Raw genomic sequence first — 26,371 nt, 5'->3', positions numbered from 1 at the left:
ATACTACTATTTTTCACAGCTTTTGACCAAAAAACCTTTTTTTCTACCAATGACGTCAGCTGCAAAATTCAAGTTGAGAAAATAGTTAATAATTCAAAAAATTGGCTTGAAAAATTTTGTTATGTGCACATAATGACAATAAAGATTCTTGAATAATGCACACAAACCTATGCTTTTCAGTGCAGGTGTGTTGCTTGGTAACCGTTGCCAAAGACATACATAACCTGCGTCGTGTCAGAAAAAAACAGTCCTTACGTGTTTTTACAAACTGTTTTAGAATAATCACTTATTTTTAGTCAGAGGAAATCTTATCTTGCACTAACCATATACTACTATATTTCACAGCTTTTGACCAAAAAAACTCTCATTTTGGTAAACTCTGATCTCCCTTGCCAAAACTACAGTGACTGACGAGTAAAACACACCTTTTTTTCTACCAATGACGTCAGCTGCACAATTTAAGTTGAGATAATAGTTAATAATTCAAAAAATCAGTTTGAAAAATTTAGTTATTGCACATAATGACAATAAACATACTTGAATAATGCACACAAACCTATGCTTTTCAGTGCAGGTGTGTTGCTTGGTAACTGTTGCCAAAGACATACATAACCTGCATCGTGTCAGAAACAACAGTCCTTTCGTGTTTTTACAAACTGTTTTAGAATAACCACTTATTTATATTCAGAAGAAATCTTATCTTGCACTAACCATATACTACTGTATTTCACAGCTTTTGACTAAAAAAAGTCTCTCATTTCAGTAAATTCTGATCTCCCTTGCCCAAACTGCAGTGACTGATGAGTAAAACACACCTTTTTTTCTACCAATGACGTCAGCTGCACAATTTAAGTTGAGATAATAGTTAATAATTCAAAAAATCAGTTTGAAAAATTTAGTTATTGCACATAATGACAATAAACATTCTTGAATAATGCACACAAACCTATGTTTTTCAGTATATGTGTGTTGCTTGGTAACCGTTGCCAAAGACATGCATAACCTGCGTTGTGTCAGAAAAAACAGTCCTTACGTGTTTTTACAAACTGTTTTAGAATAACCACTTATTTATAGTCAGAGGAAATTTTATCTTGCACTAACCATATACTACTATATTTCACAGCTTTTGACCAAAAAAAACTCTCATTTTGGTAAATTCTGATCTCCCTTGCCAAAACTACAGTGACTGACGAGTAAAACACACCTTTTTTTCTACCAACGATGTCAGCTGCACAATTTAAGTTGAGATAACAGTTAATAATTTAAAAAATCAGTTTGAAAAATTTCCTTATGTACACATAATGACAATAAACATTCTTGAATAATGTACATAAACCTATGCTTTTCAGTGCAGGTGTGTTGCTTGGTAACCGTTGCCAAAGACATACATAACCTGCATCATGTCAGAAAAAAACAGGCCTTTTGTGTTTTTACAAACTGTTTTAGAATAGCCACTTATTTATAGTCAGAAGAAATTTTATCTTGCACTAACCATATACTACTATATTTCACAGCTTTTGACCAAAACAACTCTCTCATTTTGGTAAATTCTGATCTGCCTTGCCAAAACTACAGTGACTGACGAGTAAAACCCACCTTTTTTCTACCAATGACATCAGCTGCAAAATTCAAGCTCAGAAAATAGTTAATAATTTTAAAAAATCAGCTTTAAAAATTTAGTTATGTGCACATAATGACAATAAAGATTCTTGAATAATGCACCCAAACCTACACTTTTTGGTGCATGTGTGTTGCTTGGTAACCGGTGCCAAAGACATACATAACCCTGCGTCATGTCAGAAAAAACAGTCCTTACATGTTTTTAAAAACTGCTGTAGACTAACTATTTATAGACAGAAGAAATTTTGTCTTGAACTAACCGTATTCTACCATATTTCACAGCTGCTGACCAAACAAATTCTCTCATTTTGGTAAAGTCCAATCATAAAATTTTGCCCTTGCCTAAATTAGTGACTACACACCTTTTGTTTTTTTTTCTACCAGCGACATCAGGTGCACAATTTAAGTGGTTAACAATTCGAAAAAATCATTTAAAAAAATTGTGTTATGTGCACATAATGATAATAAACATTGTTGAATAATTTACCCAAACCTATGCTTTTCAGTACATGTGTGTTGCTTGGTAACCATTGCTAAAGACATATGTAACCCTGCATCGTGTCAGATAAAACAGTCCTGATTTCTGTGTAAAGTCACTGTTAATGGTCCTCTGGAGCTTAGTGCTTTATTAGACTCATTATTTACAGTGTAAATGATTTATGTTTATTTTCATTTCCTTTGCATGTCTTTCCCTCCAGGGTTGAATTAAATCAAACAGCAGGAAATTAATACTTAATACTTTCACTATTTCTTTTTGTTATTATTTTGTTTTGACTTCAGTTTTTCCTTATTTCATTTTTAATACAATCACATTTTTCATTTAGTTTACACAAAAACCTGTTAACACTGAACCCTGAAAAGTCACAACAAATGATTTTAATACTGAAAGTAGTGTTTTCAGTTTGCTTTTTTTTTTTTTTTAGCAATTATCAGCCATTTGACAGAGTGAGGGCCGTAACTCCATATTTCACAGGTTTCGACCAAATAAAGTCTCTCATCTTGATAAATTCTGATCCTAATTTTTTTTTCTATTTAACACCAAATACTGTCTTATCAGAGTAGAGGAGGCCACATTAGCTTGCATTTCCAAAAGGAGAAAAGGCAGAGGAGATTTAACAAGGTAACACCATCTTATAAGTCGAGGATCCATCCTCAGTAATCACTTTGTTTCCTTTGTAGGCCAGGCCAGAGTCCTTGGTACCGATCAATACAGAGAGCACAGAAAAGGTCCTAATTCTGTGGTTAAAGCCACATATCCTCTATAGAAAGATAGTGCAGTGTATGATTCACTGGTGATATAAATCATTTCACTCCCTGTCTTTTGGGTTGAAATGAGGATAACAAGGTTTAAATCCAATACTAATACACTGTTATCATGTTTTTTTTTCTTGCATTTAACATCTAACATAGGTAACATTTTTCTTAGGTTTTTTTTTTTATTTTTTATCTCCCATCAGGCCTTAAATAAAGTCAATTTTATCCTTATCTGTGTGTCTTAAATTTGTCATTTTAATGTTTGATAATAAAATGTTATGATATGATATGAATATGTTGCTTTTAGCAAATCGATCCAATATTTATCCCCTTCCCCAGTGAACTTTTCTGCTCTGAGGGGGTCTTTGTTAAAGCATTGACACTAGAGTTTAATACAAAACTATCAGAAACTACAAAAAAAAAAAAAAAAAAAAAAAAAGCAACTTTAAAAAAAAAAAAAAAAAAAAAGGCAGCCTTCATCTGCTCTGCTTCAACTTCATCCTAAATGTAGAGACTCTTAAATCCAATTAAAAACATTTCTCTTTTTCTGTGCCTATAATTGGATTCTTAATCAGTTTATACTAACTTACTGTTATTCAATTCTGCAGTAATGTGCCTTCTTTTATTAACTTTAACTGTTCTTTAATTATATTACTTCCTCATTTTAAAGTTGTAGGTATTTCGTGCCTTCTTCTCACAACATGTCTGTCTTTTCTTATTGAGTTTCCACTGCGTATTCCATTTATTATTATTATTATTATTATTATTGTTGTTGTTGTTGTAACGGAAATGGATACCAATTTATTGATTAAGGAGCGCTGATTTGATGATTTGATGATTGCACCATCATGACGCTACATTATTATTATTATTATTATTATTATTGTTATTGTTATTATTGTTATTGTTATTATTGTTGTTGTTTAATATACTGAATTGTTTTTATGTAACTTAACTTATCATACAGAATTTTTTTTCTTTTTTTTTTGCCTCTTTTGTAGAAATTTTATTCTGAATACTGAAACTTCCTCTAGAATTTGATCACATAACTTAATATAAATGAGGGATCCTTCCTCCCCTTGGAGTCCAAGTGAGCTGAATCTCCATGGCAACCAACCTCTGCCTACCATATTCCTGTGAGGACATTCAGAGGGGTCTTCATGTCACAGTTATTGAATGTGCACTAGTCAGTCTGTTTCCTTTTACATTGGGTAAAACACTGCCCTAAACATCTGAAAACATCAGGTTTTTCCATTCACCTAATGTTGGATTTAACCCCACCAGTAAATACCTACGATGGCATAACGTGGCATAAATATCAGTCATTTGTCTTTCTGTCACAATTTACAGTGAATGATGACTTAAACACACCTTTTTTTCTACCAACAACAACAGCTGCACAGTACGTCAGCTGCACAATTTAAGTTGAGATTATAATTAACACAAACCTTTGCTTTTCAGTGCATGTGTGTTGCTTGGTAACCATTGTAAAAGAAATACATCACCCTGCGTTGTGTCAGAAAAAACAGTTCCTTTCTTTGTAAAATCACTCTTAATGGTCTCCTGGAGCTCTGTGCTTTATTGGACTCAAATATTATTCACAATGTAAAGAACATATGTTTATTTTCATTCCCTTTTGATTCAGTTACAAATGAATTCAATTAAACAGCTGGAAATTAACACTTAATACCGTCACTACTTTTTACAAATTTTGTTTGTACTTTACTTTTTGCTTATTTGGTTTTTAAAGGGGTCATATTTCGCTAAACCCACTTATATTAGTTTTTGGTACATTTATTTGTGGATTTAGGGACCCTGATAGTTTGAAAAGTTGAAATTTGAACCCTCCAGGTGCTGCGAAGCTATCTTTTGGTTTATTTTGGCAAAAAATGACTTTTAATTCCTGCTTAATTTGTACGTTTTATAACTAGTTACGTCATGACGTTTGCACATATAAGGTCAAGATTTCCGATGAACATTTCTCTGAGTGCGACAAAATTGTTTATCAGCAGCAGGGGTTGTAGTAAAAACTGAAAATATGTCCAAACTTTGAATTGATTATCTAAAATGTTCTGTTGTTGGTTGAATAGGACAGAGCAACACAGTCAACAACCTGGAGGGGGCAGGGCCTGAAGTGTCTCATTTGCATTTAACCCTTTCATGCATGAATTATGAGAACGTTAATCAAGATTTTTTTTCTTTATTCCTCTTTAAGCATTTAAAAAACAATGAGTTTTTTTTTTTTTTTTTTTATGAAGCTATTTTTCATGGAGTTGCAAAAATGTGCGTTTAATTTTTAAAGCAACGAAATGTGTATTTACTGATATACTATGTGAAAACTATGAAATAAAAACACGAAATGCTGCTAATTTTATATTTTCTCACATTTCAACATACACTACAAACAAAAAGTTATGGATATTTAAAATTTTTGGAGCCATTTTTTTTTTTCAGTTGGGATTTTTATACACTGCTTTTTACTTTTTGTGTGTGTGAATTGAATTGAAACACATTTTTTTAATGACCAGACATAGTTTTATTTACAAATGGCAAAAACGACAAAAAAGACAAAAAACAAAAAGAAATATCCTTAACTTTTTGTTTGTAGTGGACTCCAATACTAGTCACTTCATGGAGATAATATGCCAAAAAAAAAACAAAAAAACTTTTGTTGTTAATTACCGTTTAATAACGATAACAAGGATGTTAGATGTTAGATTTGGTTTATCAAGAACAGCCAAGTTATAGCAATGCTATCAGTTGCAGTGTTTTGTGTATTGTGTTGGCTGATATGAAACTAAAATAACAAAATCCATGAAAATACAATAGAACAGCTGTAGAATAACTGTCCACTGGAGTGACCACTGTGCATGAAAGGGTTAAAGGACCAGCGCTCAAAACGACCTTTCAGGTGTCATTACTCAGAAATAGGGTTGAAGATGGACCTGTGGAGTTGAATTAATGAAGAATTCAGACCCAAACAGAGCATTTACAGTTTATGTAGACCACAGGCAAATGTTTAAAAATGCATAATTTCATTTAACCTCCTAAGAGCCAGCTGTGGATTTTCTGTCCACATTTGTCGACAAGAGTTTCACAACTTTATACAAAAAAAAAAAAAAAAAAAGAAAGAAAAGAAAACTGTCCACCACAAAGGACATTCAATAAAAAATTTAAAAACTGCTTCTGAAAAAAACTGTTGCATCATGATGTTTCCAATATAGGCACTTATTTAATAAAAAAAAAACAAAAAACTTGTACTTTGCTGACATTTCCTGGCTCTTAGGAGGTTAAAAAAAGCAACATATCAGTCCTTTAATAGTCACATTTTTGTTTAGTTTACACAAAAGCCTGTTAACACTGAAGCCTGAAGAGTCACAGCAAATGATTTTAACACTGAAAGTAAAGTTTTAAGTTGTTTTTTAAGCAACTGTCAGCCATTTGACAGAGTGTGAGGGCCAAAACTCTGTTAAACAATGCACACTATCAACAAAGGACTTGAACTCTTCATTCATTCCATTATTGCTCCTTATGTGTGTGTGGGTGAACATTGACACATGGGTTTCAAGTGCTGTTGTAGTCATTGTGTGTGCTTTTGTTCAGAGTTAAACAATTTCCGGAGTCACGATTGTGAAACGGTTAAAAAATAAAGTTGGATGAAAGTACTTCTTTATAGAAAAAAAGACTGAAGTTGCTTTAATTAGCATTTGTTTTTAGTGACAAATTGAACAATAATGCATAAAACAGATGACTCGGTGTCAACTAAAAGCTGAACGATTCTGATTTTTTTTTTTTTCTGCGGGCCAAGATCTGATCCCGTCAGTGACAGAAGTTCCACATCCTTTAGTCATGTCCTGAATATCACAGAGCTCACATCAATGCACTCTTCTCCAAATGTCTGATGATCTGAGGACGACTTCCCTTTTTACCACATCAGCAAGCGGTCACAGAAAATACCCTCTTTTTAACATCTTGTCGGCTTCAGACACATTTGCTTTGTAATAAATTACTCCACAGACACGCTAATTGGAATTCCCTTCCTCTGTTACCACCTGCAGTAAGCTTAATGATCCATTAAAACATACAGCGATGCCATTGTGTCAAACATTAATACTACAAATGGGCAATGTGTTGACAATATAAGATAAAAAAAAAAATATCCCGGCCTCTTAAATGTCATTTCCACTAGCTTAGTATTTCACAAAGTATTTCATTTTCAACTTAAATAGCTTGATTATGGTGCACCTAATAACTTGAAATCACAAGCTTTTCTGTCTACTCCCTGCTGGACAAGAGATTTTATGAAAATATTAGCTTTTTTTGGTGTGAATCCAACTAAAAGATGCTGGTTTATCCAGACTAACACAGAGTCAGAGCCAAACATTCCAAACAGACTCTGCTTTTGATTGTTTCTAATACACAGATGATTCGCAAGCAAATCAGTATGCAGAAATGTAATGACGGAATCAAAACAGCACACACTCCGGAGCATGATGAGGCTTACGCTCTGCACCATTAAATGTGGGGGAAAATCACGGCTGGTAGGAAGTAATTATAATATTATTATGTTATAGTGGTTCAGCTTATATTAGAGGAGATTGATTACACTCTAATGCAGTCTTTCTCAAATGGGAGTACATGTAACCCCAGGGGTACTTGGAAGAAGCCCAGGGGGTACGTGAAATTTTTGGGGAAAAAAAAGACATTAAATAAGTCATTTTGTACTGAATACAAAATGTAAAATATAAAACACAACAAATACATTTACATAATAAAATGAACACTCCTGGCCTTATTTCATGTCATTATTCCAAAAAAAAAAAAAAAAAAAACAAGCTTTGGTGACATTTTAAAAACATTTCTATTTTATATTATTCAAGATGAGTTTATTTGAGTAATTAAGTAATTTTTTGTTGATGGAAGGTTTATTTATTCATTAAGGACCAATTCATTTATCAATGAAAGAGGGCACTTGTAAGTTAACATGTTTGACACAAAATTTTCTTATAAAGATTTGTTATTTTTAATATATTAAAGTTAAATATATGTAAATATATACCTTTGGCACAGGAAAAAGATTTGCCTAATTTTTTTCAATCAAAAATGCTGAAAGTGAGAGTTGGGGGTACTTCGTTATATATATATTTTATTTTATTTTATTTTATTTTTTTCTTCCCCCAGGGGTTACCACACTGTAAAAAGTTTGACAACCACTGCTCTAATGAACTTTAAGTGACAACCATTTGTTATATTTAGGTGGTACGACGGCATATTAGAGCTACATAAGAAAAAATAAAAACACTGTCACTACAAGAATAAAATATTGAGATTAAACCCATAATTTTATGAGAATAAAGTCGAATACAAAAAGTCAAAATTTTATGAGAATAGTCGTCTATTATATTTTGAGAATAAAACCATAATATTACGAGAATTACGGCGTAATTTAAAAACAGGTGGGAAAACATCATAATTTTCAAGAATAAAGTCGTACCCACTCATCACATAATGGAGAACATTTTGTGAGGTTATACTTTGATTTGGGGTTTATGCACGGTTAAACACCGAGCCTATTAGCCCCGCCCACCATCAACACATTAGCATTAGTTGTCCGGTCCAACAGAAGTGAAAGTTGCTGCTTCACTTGTCACGTTCGCTGTAACCGGAAACTCTCTAATCAACAAGGCTTAAGGTTTACAATTGGTAAATTATGACTTTTTATCGCACTATTGCAAATTTATTTTCAAAATATTACGACTTTTATCTCATAAAAGTAAAACATTATTTTCATTAAATTCTGAGTTTTTTTCAAATACAACTTTATTCTCATAATATTATGGCTTTTTTTTTCAAAATATTACGACTTTTATCTCATAAACGTAAGACATTATTTTCATTAAATTATGAGTTTTCTTTTTTTTTTAAACTTCCATTTTATTCTCATAATTTTATAACTTTATTGTTGTAAAATTATGACTCTTTTTGTATTCGGCTTTATTCTCATAAAATTATTTTTTCTCGATATTTTATATTTTATACTTTATTCTCGCAGTGACAGATGTTTTTATTTTCTTACGTGGCCCTAATACACTATTGTAAGATGGCATGATTGAAATTAGGCTTTGAAAGAAACTGCATCCTGATAAAACATGGTTCACAAATTTTCCTTTATCTTAGTGCTTTTATTATTTGACTATTCTTGCATTTTTCTGACTCCTCCACTGCCACTGCTGTCTTAAACACGCATTGGGGAATACTCGGGGCGATTCTGAGTCTCGGAACTTGCATTTCCACATTCACTGCTTTCATCATATGGAATGGTTTAACATCAGAGGGGAACAGAATAGCTGTGCAAGGGCTGCATTCTGTATGCTGCACAAAGCACTTAGGGGGACTCGGAGTGTGATGCTTTTATTTCACGGCTTGAAGTAAGACACAAACCCCTGCAAATTACAACAGACTAGGAACCAGTGGGAGAACCACCTGAGATAACGGAGCTTTGATGCCATGTCGTCCTCACTGCCTCCAGCAGCCATCCATCAGTGCAAATTCACAAAAGATCTAACGCCTGGAAATTCACACTATATGATTAAAAAAAAAAAAAAAAAAAACTGCTAAACTTAGTGTTTTGTACCTTAAATCAGACACAGCAGTGTTCTAGGCCTTTGTCATAGCCTCTGTAATTGCTATGACAATACGGGGCACTTATTGTGACAGATCAAATGGAATCGGTCCAGATCTTAGTGGTTACGAAGGAGGAAAAACGTGCGCTACCCTGCTGTGTTTCCTCTTCTCTGTCTTCATTTTCTAAATCACATCATTTATATGGTTAGAATATTACGCCTGTTACTATGTAATGACTGCAAAGGGAATTAGTCTTTGTGCATTAAGTGCTTCTAAAAGCACATTAAAGGGTATGATTGAAATGCCAATTGCAAATGGATTGTTCTTCCCAGATGAACTGGATTTGACTGCGGTTGACATTTTTCTTAGATTTGCACTTAAGCTAGCTGATCTAACACCTTTACTGATGCATCAAATTAGATTTTTAAGACATTTTTTTATTTGGCTTTATAGTTGAATAACAAAATATGTTCATAAAGTTGGAATAATTATTGTTTTTTGTTTGTTTTTTTTAGACATATTCCTCTTTTTAATTCCTATTTATGCACAACAGTGATCACCTTTGACCATGTGTGTTTTTGATTGTAAGTTGTATTTCTTCCCACCCCATTTCAGGCATGTAAATGAAACTATTGTGCTATTTTTCTTTCTAAGATTGTCTTGATTGTTGGTTTTTGTATTATTATTTCTGTTTTACTTGCTCACATATGGGTGCTTCTATGAAACTGGTCCCTAAAGACAGGACATGGGGGCGAAAAATTCAAACCAGATGTAGATTAATGTTATATGAAGCAAGTTTGGAAGCACTTTGGGTCTGTTTTTAAAAATAAATATTTACTGAGATAAAAGAGAAACTGTTTTTCAGATAAAACACATTTTTATTTATTTTTGTATATATTGTTATACAAAAATCCGCATGTAACACAGTAAAAAGGATACGAAAATTACACACTACTATTTTTTCCAATATCTTTTTATTCTCTCACAAATACATTTTGGGAATCAAACGAATTATGCAAGGGAGAGTTGTTGAGCCGCATTGTGTAATAAATTCCCACTATGTAATAAAAGTTCAAAATGTAATAAGAATGTCCCGTCATCTTGTAATAAAGCCGCATTATGTAATAAACTGACGCATTTTGTCATCAACTACATCAACGCATTATATAGTAAATTTTTTTCACATTATGTAGTAACTTATTACAGTTTGAGAAATTTATTACAAAATGCACTTGACACATTTTTATTTAAAAAAAAAAAAAATGTAATAACATGGTTCATTATGTAATAACAATCCAAATTAATATAATGTCAGAGCAGTTTAGAAGAAATTAGTCACAGGAGCTACAGGTAATGGAATCAGAACTTTAACCACACAGTTTAAAGATTAATTTAGCACATTACATTTTCCTGAAAATAAAAATGTGTCAAGTGCATTTTGCAATAGATTTCTCAAATTGTAATAACTTGATACATAATGCGAAAAAATGTACTACATAATACATTGATGTAGTTTATTACAAAATGCGTCAGTTTCTTACATAATGCGGCTTTATTACAAGATGGCGTGACATTCTTATTACATTTTGAACTTTTATTACATAATGGGAATTTATTACACAATGCGGCTCAACAAGAGTGTTTCACAAAAATGACCGCTGTTGCAAAATCACTCCCGATTTATTTGTGTTTAAATGCGCAGGGCATGTTTAGATGGGTTGCACATGAAACCTGGAATGACAGTGCTGATTAATGAAAAACCTGCATGTCTGGATTAGAAAAAAAACACTAAGATCATCAAATTTAACACAGTGTCTTTATTTATAGCGGTATATAAGACCATTTCAAGTCATGTTTTCCAGATCAAATGCACTGACACCTAGGCAGCTTCTCCTGTCCCAGTTTTGGTCCTATTTTTGGCCCCAATATTTAATTAAAAATTCATAAATTTTGGGATGGTTCAGAGCAAGAGTAACATTTTTTTTGCATTTATCTGAGGTCATCATTAGGCACATCCTGGGAGGACATATGTCTAAATTTCTTTTTTTATTCAAAGTGCCAGGTACCAAAATGAATCCAGTTCCATAGAAGCACCCATATATGTTAAAGGGGTCACATTTTGCTGAACCCACTTTTATTAGTCTTTGGTTCATTTATTTGTGTATTTGGACCCTAACAGTTCAAAAAGTTTGAATTTGAACCCTCCAGGTGCTGCAAAGCTATCTTTATATTCATTTTAGCAAAAATTGTGTGGATTTCTGCAACCTGTTTTAATTCCTGCTTAATTTGTTATGTCTGTAGCTAGTTTTGTCACGACATTTGCACATATTAGGTCAAGACTTCTGACGAACATTTCTCCAAGTACGACGTAATTGTTTGTCAGCAGCAGCGGTTGTAGTAAAAACTGAAAATATGTCCAGACTTTGAACCGATTACCTACAATGTTCAGTTGTTGAACGGGACAGAGCAGCACAGCCAACAACCTGGAGGGGGTGGGGTGTGAAGTGGCTCATTTGCATTTAAAGGGCCAGCGCTCAAAACAACCTTTCCAGTGTCATTACTCAGAAATAGGGTTGGAGATGGACCAGTGGAGTTGAATTAATGAAGAATTCAGACCCAAGCATAGCATTTACAGTTTATGTAGACCACAGGGAAATGTTTTAAAATGCAGAATTCCATTTTTTTTTTTTTTTTTTTTTTTTTTTTTTTAAAGGCAAAATATCACTCCTTTAAATTTCATTGCATGTTCAGAATAAATCACTAAATCGGTTACTAAATGGTTACACACTGAGTCTGTTACACTCATTTCATAAGAAGAGGTAAAATAATTTATTCCAACTTTATGGACGTGAGAGGGCAGATATTTTTGAATATTTATACTAAAAACACTGACTAGGAAATTAAAAAAAAGGTAAATGTTTTTGTGCTGTAGAAAACTATGGAGGCAGATGAATGGAAAACGCATATAATGTAAAGTTTCCTGCTTCCTGGGCATAAACATCTAATACTATTTTAGTATTTTTAAAGACTTTTCAAGAGTATCAAGTTGATTTTATTGGATGGTTCATTGTGCCCACACTGTAATCATCTTTCATACAAGATACAGGATAAAAAAAAAAAAAACAGCATTGTTAATGTGTTTCTTATATTCCTTAAATTTAAAAAAATGTATGGAATTTACCCTAAAAGTGTTACTGAATGTGACTACATCTGCAAATGTGCAAATTTAGTCTCCCAGAATAAGATTCTCCAAAGGTTCTGCATGAGTTCTCACTGAAACATCCAATCGAAATCGAGTCAGTTTTATTATTAGTTACATCATAATTGCATCACTTCCATAAAATGTACACTATGTATAGACCACACATAAAAATGTATTTTATTTAGTGTATTAACAAACTGTATTATACATTTTATAGACAGTGTTTTTGTACCTTTTGTTTCACAAACAACAGTATTATAAAAATAAAAGCACATGTAACATATATTGTGATCATGGCATAAGTTTTTCTCAGCAAATCTGCAGTGATACAGCATTTAATTATTTTGTTTGTTTTCCCTTTCTTACAAAAATGTATAATAGAGTTTTTAAAAAAGGAGTGATTTTATTGTTGAATGCAAAGCTGAAAACTGCGATGTGAGCATCACGCCCCAGATTAAAGGGAGGGTCATGACGCTATTTTGCAACCAGGAAATAAATGTAATGAGACGATACAAAAGGAGAAAGAAAAAAAAACAAAAACAGAATTAAATAAACATGCTGGTATTGATGCTTAGGCTTGTGAAATGATTACATTGCTTGGATTATATTTCAGCGAAAGCCTTTGTTTACGTATGGGATTGAAATTTGTGCAATCTACATATGTCAGCACATCGGCAACATATAAGTGATGGCAAAGTTTAAGTTTGTATTATTAACTGTCAAAGGTATTTATTTACTTGAGGAGCAGAAAAAAAAACTATGAGGCAAGTTTGGTGAAATCCTTCATAATTTTACAATGTTGTACAAATTTATACGAAAGTTGACGTGAGAATCTCAAATGCACTCTTGAGGTCCATGACGACAATGAAAATGTCCCCTAAATGTCCCTCGCACTGCTCCAGAATTGCTCTTAACCATCATCAGGCCTGTGTGATAACTGCTCTGCCATCTGTGCACCTGGCCACCCGCCCACTTATTAGCTACATAATTTGGTTGTTTCATATTCCATCGAGTTGGGCTGTTTGGCACTGAAAGTCTGCAGCGCTGCCTGGATCCTGGCAACGTCCGTGGTGGACAGTTTGAGCCGGTGCCGGAGCAGACATGAGAACAGGTCCAGAGGCTGAGCTCCTGGAGGGGACAGTCTGTTGACCCGATCCCGGATCTCCAGCAGCTGCAGCAGGGCCGAGTCCTGCGATCCCTGAGTATATGGGTAGTCCAGCTGTAAAATCAAGTCCTGGATCGCTTCTGGGTCAAAGTGCATACTATAGCCGTACACCTGGATACTGTTGATCTTCATGTAGCCTAGATTTCTCCCCGGCTCCAGGTACTCCAAAGGTTCGTAATATACCGTTCCATTTCCGTTACTCGATGGCCCCTTGATCCGGCTCCGAAGGTAAAAGTGGACCGTCTCAAAAAATGTTTTCCACTTGTTGCCCAAAGTCAAAGTCCAGTTGTAACAGTCATAGGGAAGGTCTAATTTAGTCCTCTCCCAGTCGGGGTAGCTGTTCTGGTCAATGGGCATGATCCAGCTCTCAGAGTGACTTCCCCCAAATGGATTGATATAGACCGACAACATGGGGTCCAGGGTGGTATTCTTGGTAAGGCAGATCTGTAGTGACATCCCCAGGAGCATGTGGACATGGTTTGACTTGTATTTATTACTTTTCAACGTCAGCAACATCCTCTTCCTCCATGACGGGTCGAACCAGTTATTCAGCCTGACGTCGTTGCTGACAAAGATCCCGTGAATGCTGATGCGGTTGTCACGTTTCTGCAAAAGGTAGCGCAGCTCTAGGTCCTGAAGGTCTGTCTCGAAGCCGATGTAGTGGTCGGTGGAGTCGGGAACTTCGTTGCGGCACACGCCTTGGCTCAGCATGTAACCCTGGTTGCAGGTAGCGCAGCGGGAACGGTTTTCGTAGGAGCAGGAGGCGCAGGACGTGCCCTCGCCCACTGTGCAGGGGATGACACCTTGGCAGGGGGGATGCTCGTAGGGGCAGGAGCAGCTCCTCGTCTCCTCCAGGTATGAACCGATGTGGCTGTTTTCACTGCAGTACATTATGGAGAGGATGTAGTTCAGCCAGTAGCTTTGGGGCCTGCAACAGAGACAGAGCAGCAAGTCAAGAGGCGTTAGAGACGTGTTTGTCAACCTTGGGGTCGGAACCCCACGTGGGGTCACCTGGAATTCAAACGGGGTCGCCTGAAATTTCTAGTAATTGATAAAAAATAAACAAAAAACATACTAATAAAAAATTTTTCGGTGAGTTGAGAGACAATCATAATACATAAAAGACATGACAAACTGTGAAGCACTGTGGTACTGTTTATCTTTCAAATGTTCATTGTGGTCGGTTTCAGATGCTGCAGCTCTTTCATAATTCATAGTTTGAGTTCTTGTTTGTTCAGTATTAATTGTCAGCCTTGTAAATCCAAGCTGGACTGACTGTACATATCCTGACCAAGGAAAATAAAATTCTCACTTTGTGCAGTAATCTACACCTGGCTTTTCTGCCTCCGTCCATAATAATATACATTATATAGACTAAATGTTGTCTAAAATTAATGTTTATTTGCAACACAGTATAGCAAACTATTACATGATCAAAAACAAATTAATTTTAGAAAAAAAAAAAAAAAAAAAGTCTGTTTTTGTTATAATATGTTTTAATGGGGTCACGGGCCAAAAAAGTTTGGGAACCACTGCATTATAGTCTTAAATATGACAGTAAATTTAACCCATAAAGACCCAGTGATACTTTTATGGAAGTTCCCAAATATTTAACCTTTCTTAAGTGATTTCACACCATTTATTATAAAATTATCCTCTTTGCTTTGTGTTTTTTCACTGACAATCACGTATTTTCCCTACATTTAATTTACTGATCATGCAGATGTTCATAATACCTCAGATTAAAGTTGAGGGTTATTATATCAGACACAGAACAAACTGAAGAAAAAGTGATATTTTCAGTCAAATATATCATTAACTGAACATAAAACAAGTCTGTCCATCCACTGTCATTGATAAAACTCTATAGCTTTTACTGGTGAATCAATGTTGTAGAAGATGACAGTGTTTCCACGGTAACTACGGAGTCTCTGAACGTCCAAATCGGCGATATCTGATGACCATGAAAAGATGACAAACTGCATGTTACACCAATTATTTATTTATTTATGTTACATACAGTCGCGGAAAAAATTATTTGACCGTTAAAAGTCATCAAAAACAATGGTTACGCAATCAAGTACTAACTCCTGTGTGTGTCATGTGACTAAAACAGACAGAAAAGAAAATATGGAATGCCTAAAAGCACCGTTTTTGGCAGTACAATGCCATAGATATTGATGGTTATTATTAGGAAAACCACGGAAAATGTCTAGGTATCAGCTCTTAAATTAAACTGTTATGAGCTATTTTTGTTGTTGTTACTATTTTTGTCCAAACAAATGTACCTTCAGTTTTACCAGGCATTAAAATGAACAAGAAATTGAGGAAAACAAGGGGTGGTCTAATATTTTTTTTCTGCAACTGAATATTCATATCTGGAAAACATGGGAATTAAACTAATACTAGTACTGCACTTAAGTACACATTTGAGGTACTGGAACTTATATGAAACCGTATATTTCTAATATATTTATATTTCTAATCTGCAATATCTCTTTTTAAGTGTAGTTTTCACCCGCTTTCAATGCAGTGGAAACCATAAAGTTAAGGGTTGAGTGTTAGATTCTCCTCCTTCTTAAGATAAACAAACTGTTAAAAAAAATCTCTAGGATTTGCTGGAAAATGCAAATGTAATCGAACACACAACCTCTTTTCGGAGCTCATGAAAACCTGACCTTTCAGAGATACATGAGTCACTTCTTGCTGCAAACGTGATGATCTTTTAGAATATGGTGCATTGTTGTAAACTACATTACTAATAGTGTATATAGTCAGACAAACCTCAACCTTAGCCGTAAAATGCACACATTAATACAGCAGTAAAATGAGTAACAGTAAAACCCTCACAGGGACCATTTTACTGCACAACCTGTCATACTTTCGGTATATTTAGCTGGTAATACCTGCATGTCTCAGCCTAAGCTTTTACAGCGTATAGTGCAGTATGGAGTTTTCACACAAGTAAAGGATCTGAATAATTCTTCTGCCACTGTCTGATGCTGCATTATATAAAACATATTTCATTGGCACACCTTTATTTCCCAGTATAGCGTTGCTTAATTTAAACCACAGGGAGAACCTCTATCTGAAAATAACATATCAAGGTCTGTATTTCTGATGCCTCCCGAGTCCTGATTTACAGTCGGTGACTAGGCCTATAGAAGTAACAATTTGGTTTTATTTATTCAAAGACAGAACAGCAAATCACAATTCCTAAGATTGTTTGTGGAAAAAGTAGCAGATGGGCCACATGACAAGAATATAATGCAGTAAATCAGTCTTTCACTTTGTTTGTTCCACATCTGTCACATTCCTTAATCCACTTTCTTCTCTTGTAGCATTAGGGGCTTTGTTATTGCGGTCTGGTGCAGCTGCTAAATTAATTTAGGGGAATGATTGTGCATGTTTAAGTCATCTACACTCAAAAACATATCTTTGAAGAGAACCATTGCAGTTGTTTCACTAAGTAAGAGTTCATCTGCACAGTGTATGTGTTAAGCACTTAAGTGTGAACAGTGAACTTGACATCATAGGTACTGAATATTAGATCAAAAACTAAAGGTCTGCCAAGATTACAATATCACAACTTATTCCCTAGGTTCAGGAAAATAATGTATTAATTATATTTCTGCTAACAAAGCATAATGTTGGTACATTTATCCAATATGAACAACAAAGTGAATACGACTGCAGTGTGTGCCATTAACTCTTTTGCCAAATATCTATTGCAGCTCGATGATGAATGAGGAATGCATACGATGATGCACAGCACCATCTGCAAAAGATGGATGGATGAAATTAATGCATCATTAATTAAATTAATGAATTTTTAAAATTAAAATAATAAACACACACAACAAATATGTCAGTACTTTGAATATGCTCCAGATTAAACTGAAACTCCACCAACATGTATTTTCTTCATATGATGCTCCTCATACATTTAACTTGATTAAAAAGTGAAAAACAGCAACTTTTTTTTCCATTCTCAAGGGCTGCAAAAATCATTAGCACACAGGAAACGTACAGAACTGTCAGAGCCCCTGAAATAGAATCAATGCAGAACACCTGCATGAAGTAACTGCAGTTTCGGATGATGACATTTTACCCAGCTGCCCTCATGCTGTCACACTTCACATCTCTGTGGAGTTCAATAACATAAGTCAGTCAGTTTGACCATTTTTATTGCATTCAGTATTCAAGGTGAAAATGGGCAATATACATTCCACAAACACCTTCAAATAGGAGCTCAGGTAGATCGGGGCTGTTTGTTTTCTTTTTGATGCAGTGCATTGTTTATTTCAGAAGTAGACTATCAATGAGTATGTGGAAATCACAAATAAACTGTAAAAAATAAAGAAAAAAAAAAACAAACATTTAGCATGCAGAGACAAAGTCTATAAAAAATTAAATTGGGGTTTTTGGAAGTGTCATGCCATTTTTCAAATGCTTTGAAGCAGCAAGCTAATCTAATACCATATTCCTCCATTACAGTCCGTGGACTCAGTGTATGAGGCTGACTGAGACGGAGGGAAAAGTAAAAGTGCAAAACACTCTTTCTAAAAGTACCCAATTTCAAAACCTTGTTATATTTTATCAAAAGACGGCGGATTAACGTTGTTAGCAGTCATAACGGTGCCCGTCTTGTAAGGAGCTCATCAGTTAGAGTCAGCTGTGCATATCTCACCTCCAGAGTGGAGGCTGTGCACAGCAAGATAGAGGAAGTTTTCCCGCCATCATAAAGCGCATTGTGTCAGCAGGACATGTAAACTGTCGCAGAGACACAGCGAGAAGAACAGGCCAAAGAGAAGCTGGGTGTTCACTCTGCAATCTGTTCATTGTCTGTCAGATCATTTCACACAACATCCCTGCCAAATATATTTCACTAGTGAGCAAAACTTTCTCGCCACAGTAGATGAAATACATTTTTCCATTAAAGGAAATATTTATTTATTTGCTGAACCACACACACACACGCACAGAAAAGCATGTCACTTATGTGCAGCTCCATCGCTGCTATTCTGACACATCTTGTGTTATAATGGTATAGCTGAAACCTGGGACAAAAAAAAAAAAGAAACCCACTGTTCTCATCCACAAAGCCTGTATTAGAAAGTAAGAGTAGAAACTCTAAAATGGATTTCCAGCATTATGTTACAAAGGACATGATATTTTTCTGTTTGCTTTGTCTTCATCTGTCAAAATCTATGACATGTCGGTACATGAATAATGCCTGAGATGCATGAATATTCCCTTTAATAAAAGAGAAAGCAAAACAAAAGAAAAAAAAAAAAAAACAAATACTTTATGAACTAGGTCATTACACAGAAGACAATATAGACACTGTGGAATAGATAAAAATCATTGCATTTTTGTCTGTAGTACAAATAAAGGAATTAATACATAATAGATGGGCGGATTTCCCTCGTATTGTCTAAATCAAACTTCTTTAGTTCTTCTCCAAAAAGGTTTGATTCTGTCAACTGTAAAGCTCATAAAAACAAACAAAAACATGAGGTGAGGTACGGGTCTGTCAAACTCACTGCATTAGAGCCTCAGTGCTTTTATTTTAGCTTGTGTAATCGTGATAATTGTCTCTATTAACCTGCATAAAACAGCCACTAACAGAAATGCCGTATTTCAGCATCATTTCCATATCGTCTTCATTTGTTTGAGAATGGAATGGCACTACTTTAATGATGTCTGGGTCACAGTGGCCCCTTGTTATTAATCATTTCTTTAAGGATTTCTAGGGTTTGCATGTGGATGCTTCTTTGAAATTGGGTTCATTTTGGTACCTGGCACTTTGCCAGCTTTTTTAGACCCAATAATAAAAGAGAAATTTAGACCTATTTCCCCCAGGATGTACCTAATGATGACCTCAGATAAATGCAAAAAAAAATTATACTCTTGCTCTGAGCCATCCCAAAATTAATGCATTTTTAATAAATATTGGGGCCAAAAATAGGACCAAAATTGGGAGATGAAAAGCTACCTAAGTGTCTGCAAAACATGGCTGTAAATGGTCTGATATACCTCTATAAATAAAGACACTGTGTTAAATTTGATGATCCTAGTGGTTTTTCTAATCCAGACATGTGGGTTTTTCATGAATCGGCAGTCTCATTCTAGATTTCATGTGGAACCCATTGTGTCCACTCACGTTACATACAGAACCCACCCATTTAAATACATACAAAGTGGTTTTGCAACAGCAGTCATTTGTGTGAAACACTCTGCCTTACATAATTAGTTTGATTCCCAAAATGTACCTTTGAGAGAATAAAAAGATATTCGAAACAATAGTAGCGCATAATTTTCATGTCTTTTTTACCTTATTACATGCTGATTTATGTATAAAAAATAATATAAAAATGTCTTTTATCTGAAAAATAGTTTCTCTTTTACCTCAGGAAATATTTATTTTTTAAAACAGACCTAAAGTGCTTCCAAACTTGCTTCATAACATTAGTCTACATCTGGTTTAGCCCCCATGTCCTGTTTTTTAGGGAGCACCCATGTTTAAATTATGTCCATCAAAACTCCCTTGTGCAGCTTTTGTTTACAAAGTCTAAAAAAAATGAACAAAAATGCACTTTGTGTTCCATACTTCAACTGCTTTTCCTCTTCATTAAGTGTACTGTATGTGTATTAGGTATACAATAATACTGGCACAAAACAAGCAGAAGAAGTAGTTGCTGCAGATTTTCAGTTTTACAGTTACTTGTATGACAATTGATTAACAAATAATATCTGATCTTTGTCACAGATAACCTCTTATATACGTTGCATTGGTGTCAGAACACCATGTTAAAGCACATAAAGGTCCACAAATATTCTTTTAGTTGCATTTAGTATTCTGTTTTGGCCCTAATACTGCACATGGATATACGGTCAGTTATGGAATAATACGTCTAATAAATCACTGGCTAAAGCGCTCTATGCTAAATACATATGCAAATACGGTGGCTCGACATTACGTAGGTGACTGTGAAAATCTTGTTTTAAAAATAACAGAGGCAAGAGATTGTAGCTGGAGTTAAAAATGTAAAAAAAAAAAAAAAAAAAAAAGCATGGAAGAACCTTAAATTAAATCAGGCTGCATCTGTGGGAGCATAAATTATTTCATTTTCTCCACACTGCGTAAATGAATTTTGCTAAGAAAACACAAAAATGTAGTGAATGGATGTCACTTTGATTTCACAGCCTAGGTAACTAACAGGAGAATCTCTCAAAGCTAGCATTTTCCTTTAAAACACTGCAAACTTTAATTTCACAGGAGGATAGCTTTGATTTTCTGGATATAGAAGAGACTTGTGCTGAGATTGGAGCCAAGTCATCAGGTGTGACACTGTAGCTCAGTTCAGTAAGACCTCCGTTGAATATCAAAGTGCTAATATATTGTGTATATGATTAGCATAATGCCTAGTTCAGGGGATAACAAAGCGCTGTGCACAGAGTTGGCTGAGGAAAATAAATGAGTGCTGCTTTTCACAGCTTGCTTGAGAGGACTTGTGATGTGGCTGCGGGCTTCGGAATTTCTGCTTATTTTCACACAAGCACCCTCGCACACCTTCACATCCATGTCAACAGAAAGGTCAGCAGGAATACTTATCAGTTTCTCACCTCTCTCTCAGCATGATAATTTTGGGCTGACTGCGACACCTCTTGCTGAGGGTGAAGAGCTTGTTGACAATACGCTGGGCTTTACTCAGGAGCTGCTGGGCGTTCAGTTCCAGCTGTTTGTAGCGCTGGTGGACCGCCGGCTCCATCTTCCAGAAGTACTGGATGGCCGACGTGTTCAAGGCGTACGACGTGGGCAGCTTCCGAACGAAGTTTTGAAACTCGTCTGGAAAACAGACACACATGCGAGATATGTTGAACACCAGTATTGGGAGATAACGCGTTACAAAAGTAATGTGTGACAGTAACAGATTACTTTTTGCTGTAACGCAGTAGTGCAGTGGTTCCCTATATTTCTGGCTTGTGACCCCATTTTAACATCACAAATTTCCTGCGACCCCAGACGTTCAAAGCTGAGACATTTTTTTAATTAGTTTTTTGATCATGTAATAGTTTGCTATACTATGTGGCAAATAAAAGTTCATTTTAGAGAACACTTAGGCTATATAATGTATAAAATACATGCATGTACTTGTTTGGTCCAGTTTTCTGACTGCGGTAGACGCGCAGTCACATGATCGGGTCATTCAAGATATGCCCTCCCATCCTGCATTTTATGAGAACTTGATTATTATTAGGAAACGTGTGGTGTTTTAATTATAATGAAATATATATTGAATCATTAAAAAAATGTATTAGTAATTTTCTAAAAAAAAACAATTCAATTACTAGAAATATCAGGCAACCCCATTTGAATTCCAGGCGACTCCACGTGGGGCCACGACCCCACAGTTGAAAAACACTGCAGTAGTGTAAGGCATTACTAATCAGTTTTCAATAATATTTTACTTGGTACATGTTCAATAGCGCTTGCATTACAACACACTTCATTTAATTGCTCAAATGAAAAAATAACAAAAACAGCAAACTGTGAGACTTTAAGGAATTAAAAAATGCACCAGTAAAGTTCTATTTCCTGTTGGTGTTCAGCCAGTGGATGCAGACGGCACAAGACAGTCCATTGTCCACATGGACATATGCTCATTATTAACCCTAACCCTGCTTTAAGAAGCTAGTTAGCATGATCCCTGTGATCAGCAATGACAAGGTAAGATAACATTTCTATGACTATGTAATGGTTTTGGATCCGGGCAGCTCGTTTGAGACCGTGGAGAGTGGAGGAAAACGGCAGGCAGAAACTCACGTCCACACAAATGCTGGGATTTCAAAATGCTCGTCGTTTATTAAACACTCCAACCTTACCAAGCCCGGTTGTACGGCTACTATATTTCATACATGAACAAAATAGTGCCACTACTTAACCATCACTGTTGTTCTCAGAAGCAAAGAAAAATAGGAGTGAAGTAGGTGTCCGACCAGCATGGTGTCCATATCGTCACTCTAGCAAAAACATACAGGCGCTGCCCTATGACGTCACTGCTAGGCGACACAGTATACACTGTGTTACAGGTACATTCCATAAATTCGACTGTTACAACTAGTTTGAATTCTTTAGCAATTGAAGATTTCTCTCCACACTGCGAGCCCTGTTCGAATATGTAAAATGTTGAATAAATGCAAGAATTTCTGCTGGGATTCAAACATCATAGACTGTAGCGTTACTTACTGTGCTATCCATCCACATGTACTTCTGGGCGCAAATTTATGCGTCTCAAGGCTGTCCTATCATTTATGACGAGAGTCTGTACGTAACTCAAAAGTAATACAGGAGTCATGTAACGCATTACAATTGAGACAGTAATCTTATAAGGTAAGGAATTACCTTTAAATAACATTAAAAAGTAATCTGTAATGCATTACAGTTTTGAACTTGCACAACACAGATGAACACACTCATCTTTTTTTTTTTTTTTTTTTTTTTTTCGGAAACAGGCCAGAACAACTCTCTCACTTCCATCTAACTTTGGCGAACACACTCTGAGCAAACGAGGCCTTCACTTTGGAGAGGCTACATAAACTCATAGCCGCGGGGCAAACTGGAAGTGATATTGTTTGACAGGTATGCTAATGGAAAAAGGCAGAGCTAAATACAGGGCTGGAGTACAACTAACAGCTTTTAGAGAGCTTACTCTGCACTGCTGTCTGCAACCAAAAACGAGGATGGACACTGAGCACGGAGAGTAATATCTGTCAGACCTTTAGAGCTGCTGTCAGCTGTGAGCACAATGCACAATAAACAGATTACATTTCCAAGGCATTCAATAACAATCTCATTGTCATTATAATCATGATTAGTTGTATGGAAAATCTGTACAAGGACAACACTGATGAGAAAATGGCCGCACGGTTAGCAATTAGTTACCGTTATCTCGATATCACAGCATCTGATTAGAAAACCAATAAGTGTCAATGGCTTCCCTGGTGATTATGCAAGGTGTATTATGTTTCTGTGAAATTAATAAGGTGATTAAACAGCTTGTGATAAAATTTATTAAAGGGGTGTGCTTTGTAATGTTTACATTTTTAAATGAGAGACATCCTCTTGGAACCAGGAGTTGTTACGTTCATTAATTAAAACATGTTGCCTTTTGACACTTAATATAAGGTGTTTAGAAGATAATGGATATTAATCTACGTGTTGTACATCAGTGTATTTAATTAAGACTGAAACTGACATCACGTGTTGCACTTGCATTTGTATTTTCTGTCACAGTCTTGGAACAATATCTAATAAAAATATAAATGAAGAATGTCTCAAAAGCTAAAATTACTAATGAAGGGAAAGTATTTTGCCATTTTCTCCATTTATTGCTATACATTATGAAGTTTTTTTTCTTATATTTTGTTATTTCTAAGACCTCATAAACATTTAGACAGATGATTTGAGTTCCTCTCCATAAAGAAAGAAGTAAATGTTTCTCTACAGTAAATGAGTATTTTTCCAAACAGATGTTTTCCTCCTTTTATTCCAAGAGGGGTAAACATGTTTGTATGACCTGTGTTTTACAAAACATCTTGAAACACATGATAATGCAAAAAACAACAAACATTTTGATTCATGCGGAGGCTTTTGAATGTTACCAAACCTTAGCAGCAAGGCCACATTATGCTGTTATAATTAGGTTATGATTGTATGAATGTTTGTTCCTGGAGGATTCTGTTGGGTTTCTGTAAATTGGCTTAGAGTCTGGTTTTGACCAACTCTATATATAAAGTGTCATGAGATAACTTTTTTTGTGATCTGGCATTATATAAATAAAATTTGATTGATTGGGTGATTTAATTGGTTTTCCCCTGTAAGTCGCTTTGGAAAAAAGCGTCTGCCAAATGCATAAACATAAACATGATTGTGGGTAGCTGAATAAAAAAACAACAGGATAAATGCATTATGACACTCAGGTGTTTGTTAAAAAAAAAACAAAAAGCAGCATGTTTGTGAATTCAGGTTTGACGCCACAATTTACAAAACTTCCTGTTTTTCATGTCCACATGCATGTATATAAATGTACGTAGGCAGGGCCGGAGTGTGCCCCTTTTTCAGCCCGGGGGTTTCATGCCCAAACCGGCCCCGCTAACTCTTACAAAGCCTTTTTATCGGGTATAAGGTAAGGGACATGTTGGTAAGTTAACAGAAAACACTTCACTTTAACAATATGTTTAATTCAAATTTAAATCAGATAAAGATTTATAAAATAAAAAATATGATAAAAATGAAAACGTGTTCACCTTTGTACAGTAAGTTGAAAAATAAATGGCATTTTTCTTCCCGACAGAGAGGTGCTCTATTGTTAGGTAGTGGTGAATCCAGAATAAATTAAAGGGGGGTGGGTGGGGTATATATACATACATATATGATATCCTTCTCTGAATACATATTACTACATATTACAGGACTGCTTGCTTTGTTTACTGAATATACTGGGCATTACAGCCATATTTCACAACGCAATATACACTTTAATTAACCCTGAAGCTTAAATATAAACATCAGAGCCTGAAAAGTACCAAGACAATCAGATAGCAAATAAAGGGTATGCATGTGACATCACCGCTAGTGGAAGTCACCATGTTTCCGCCCACTGAGTGGCAGAAAGAGGGAGATGAGTAGCAGCGTTGGTTTCAATACTGTCTAAACTTAAGAACAATATTTAATAAAAAATGAGGAAGCGCTGTTGTGCGATTGACTGTATGAACAGGTTTTTTTTAAAGCAGTCGGAGCTATCGTTTTACAGGCACCGAAAGACAAAGAAAAAAGAAGTACAGGGTGGGGAAGCAAAATTTACAATGAACATTTAGTTGTTTTTTCTCAGCAGGCACTACGTCCATTGTTTTGAAACCAAACATATATTGATGTCATAATCATACCTAACACTATTATCCATACCTTTTCACAAACTTTTGCCCATATGAGTAATCAGGAAAGCAAACGTCAAAGAGTGTGTGATTTGCTGAATGCACTCGTCACACCAAAGGAGATTTCAAAAATAGTTGGAGTGTCCATAAAGACTGTTTATAATGGAAAGAAGAGAATGACTATGAGCAAAACTATTACGAGAAAGTCTGGACGATACTATTAAAGAAGAATGGGAGAAGTTGTCACCCGAATATTTGAGAAACACTTGCGCAAGTTTCAGGAAGCGTGTGAAGGCAGTTATTGAGAAAGAAGGAGGACACATAGAATAAAAACATTTTCTATTATGTCAATTTTCTTGTGGCAAATAAATTCTCATGACTTTCAATAAACTAATTGGTCATACACTGTCTTTCAATCCCTGCCTCAAAATATTGTAAATTTTGCTTCCCCACCCTGTAAATAATAAGTCGAGGCATAATATTGTTAAAATTGCAGAAATTTTTCAAATGAAATTTCAGTTTTTTTCAAGTTAATCACATCTTTTTTCTAAAATGTAAATGTTTTC

The 26,371-nt window shown here is 35.1% G+C and overlaps 1 protein-coding gene across 1 annotated transcript in view; it reads right to left on the bottom strand.

Annotated features, from left to right (window-relative positions):
• Nucleotides 1-12,402: 12,402 nt before the first annotated feature.
• The window catches only part of LOC115418349 (BMP/retinoic acid-inducible neural-specific protein 3-like), a 123,329-nt gene continuing 109,360 nt past the window's right edge, over nt 12,403-26,371 (bottom strand). Inside the window, exons 7-8 of the mRNA XM_030132775.1 lie at nt 21,495-21,717; nt 12,403-14,793 (exon numbers count right to left, since the gene is read on the bottom strand). Coding sequence (XP_029988635.1) covers nt 13,677-14,793; nt 21,495-21,717 — 1,340 coding nt within the window. The 3' untranslated portion in view covers nt 12,403-13,676. The remainder of the gene's footprint in view (nt 14,794-21,494; nt 21,718-26,371) is intronic.

Source organism: Sphaeramia orbicularis, chromosome 4, assembly GCF_902148855.1.
Source record: "Sphaeramia orbicularis chromosome 4, fSphaOr1.1, whole genome shotgun sequence".
Classification (NCBI taxonomy): Eukaryota; Metazoa; Chordata; class Actinopteri; order Kurtiformes; family Apogonidae; genus Sphaeramia; species Sphaeramia orbicularis.
This window is presented reverse-complemented; position numbering and strand designations above follow the sequence as displayed.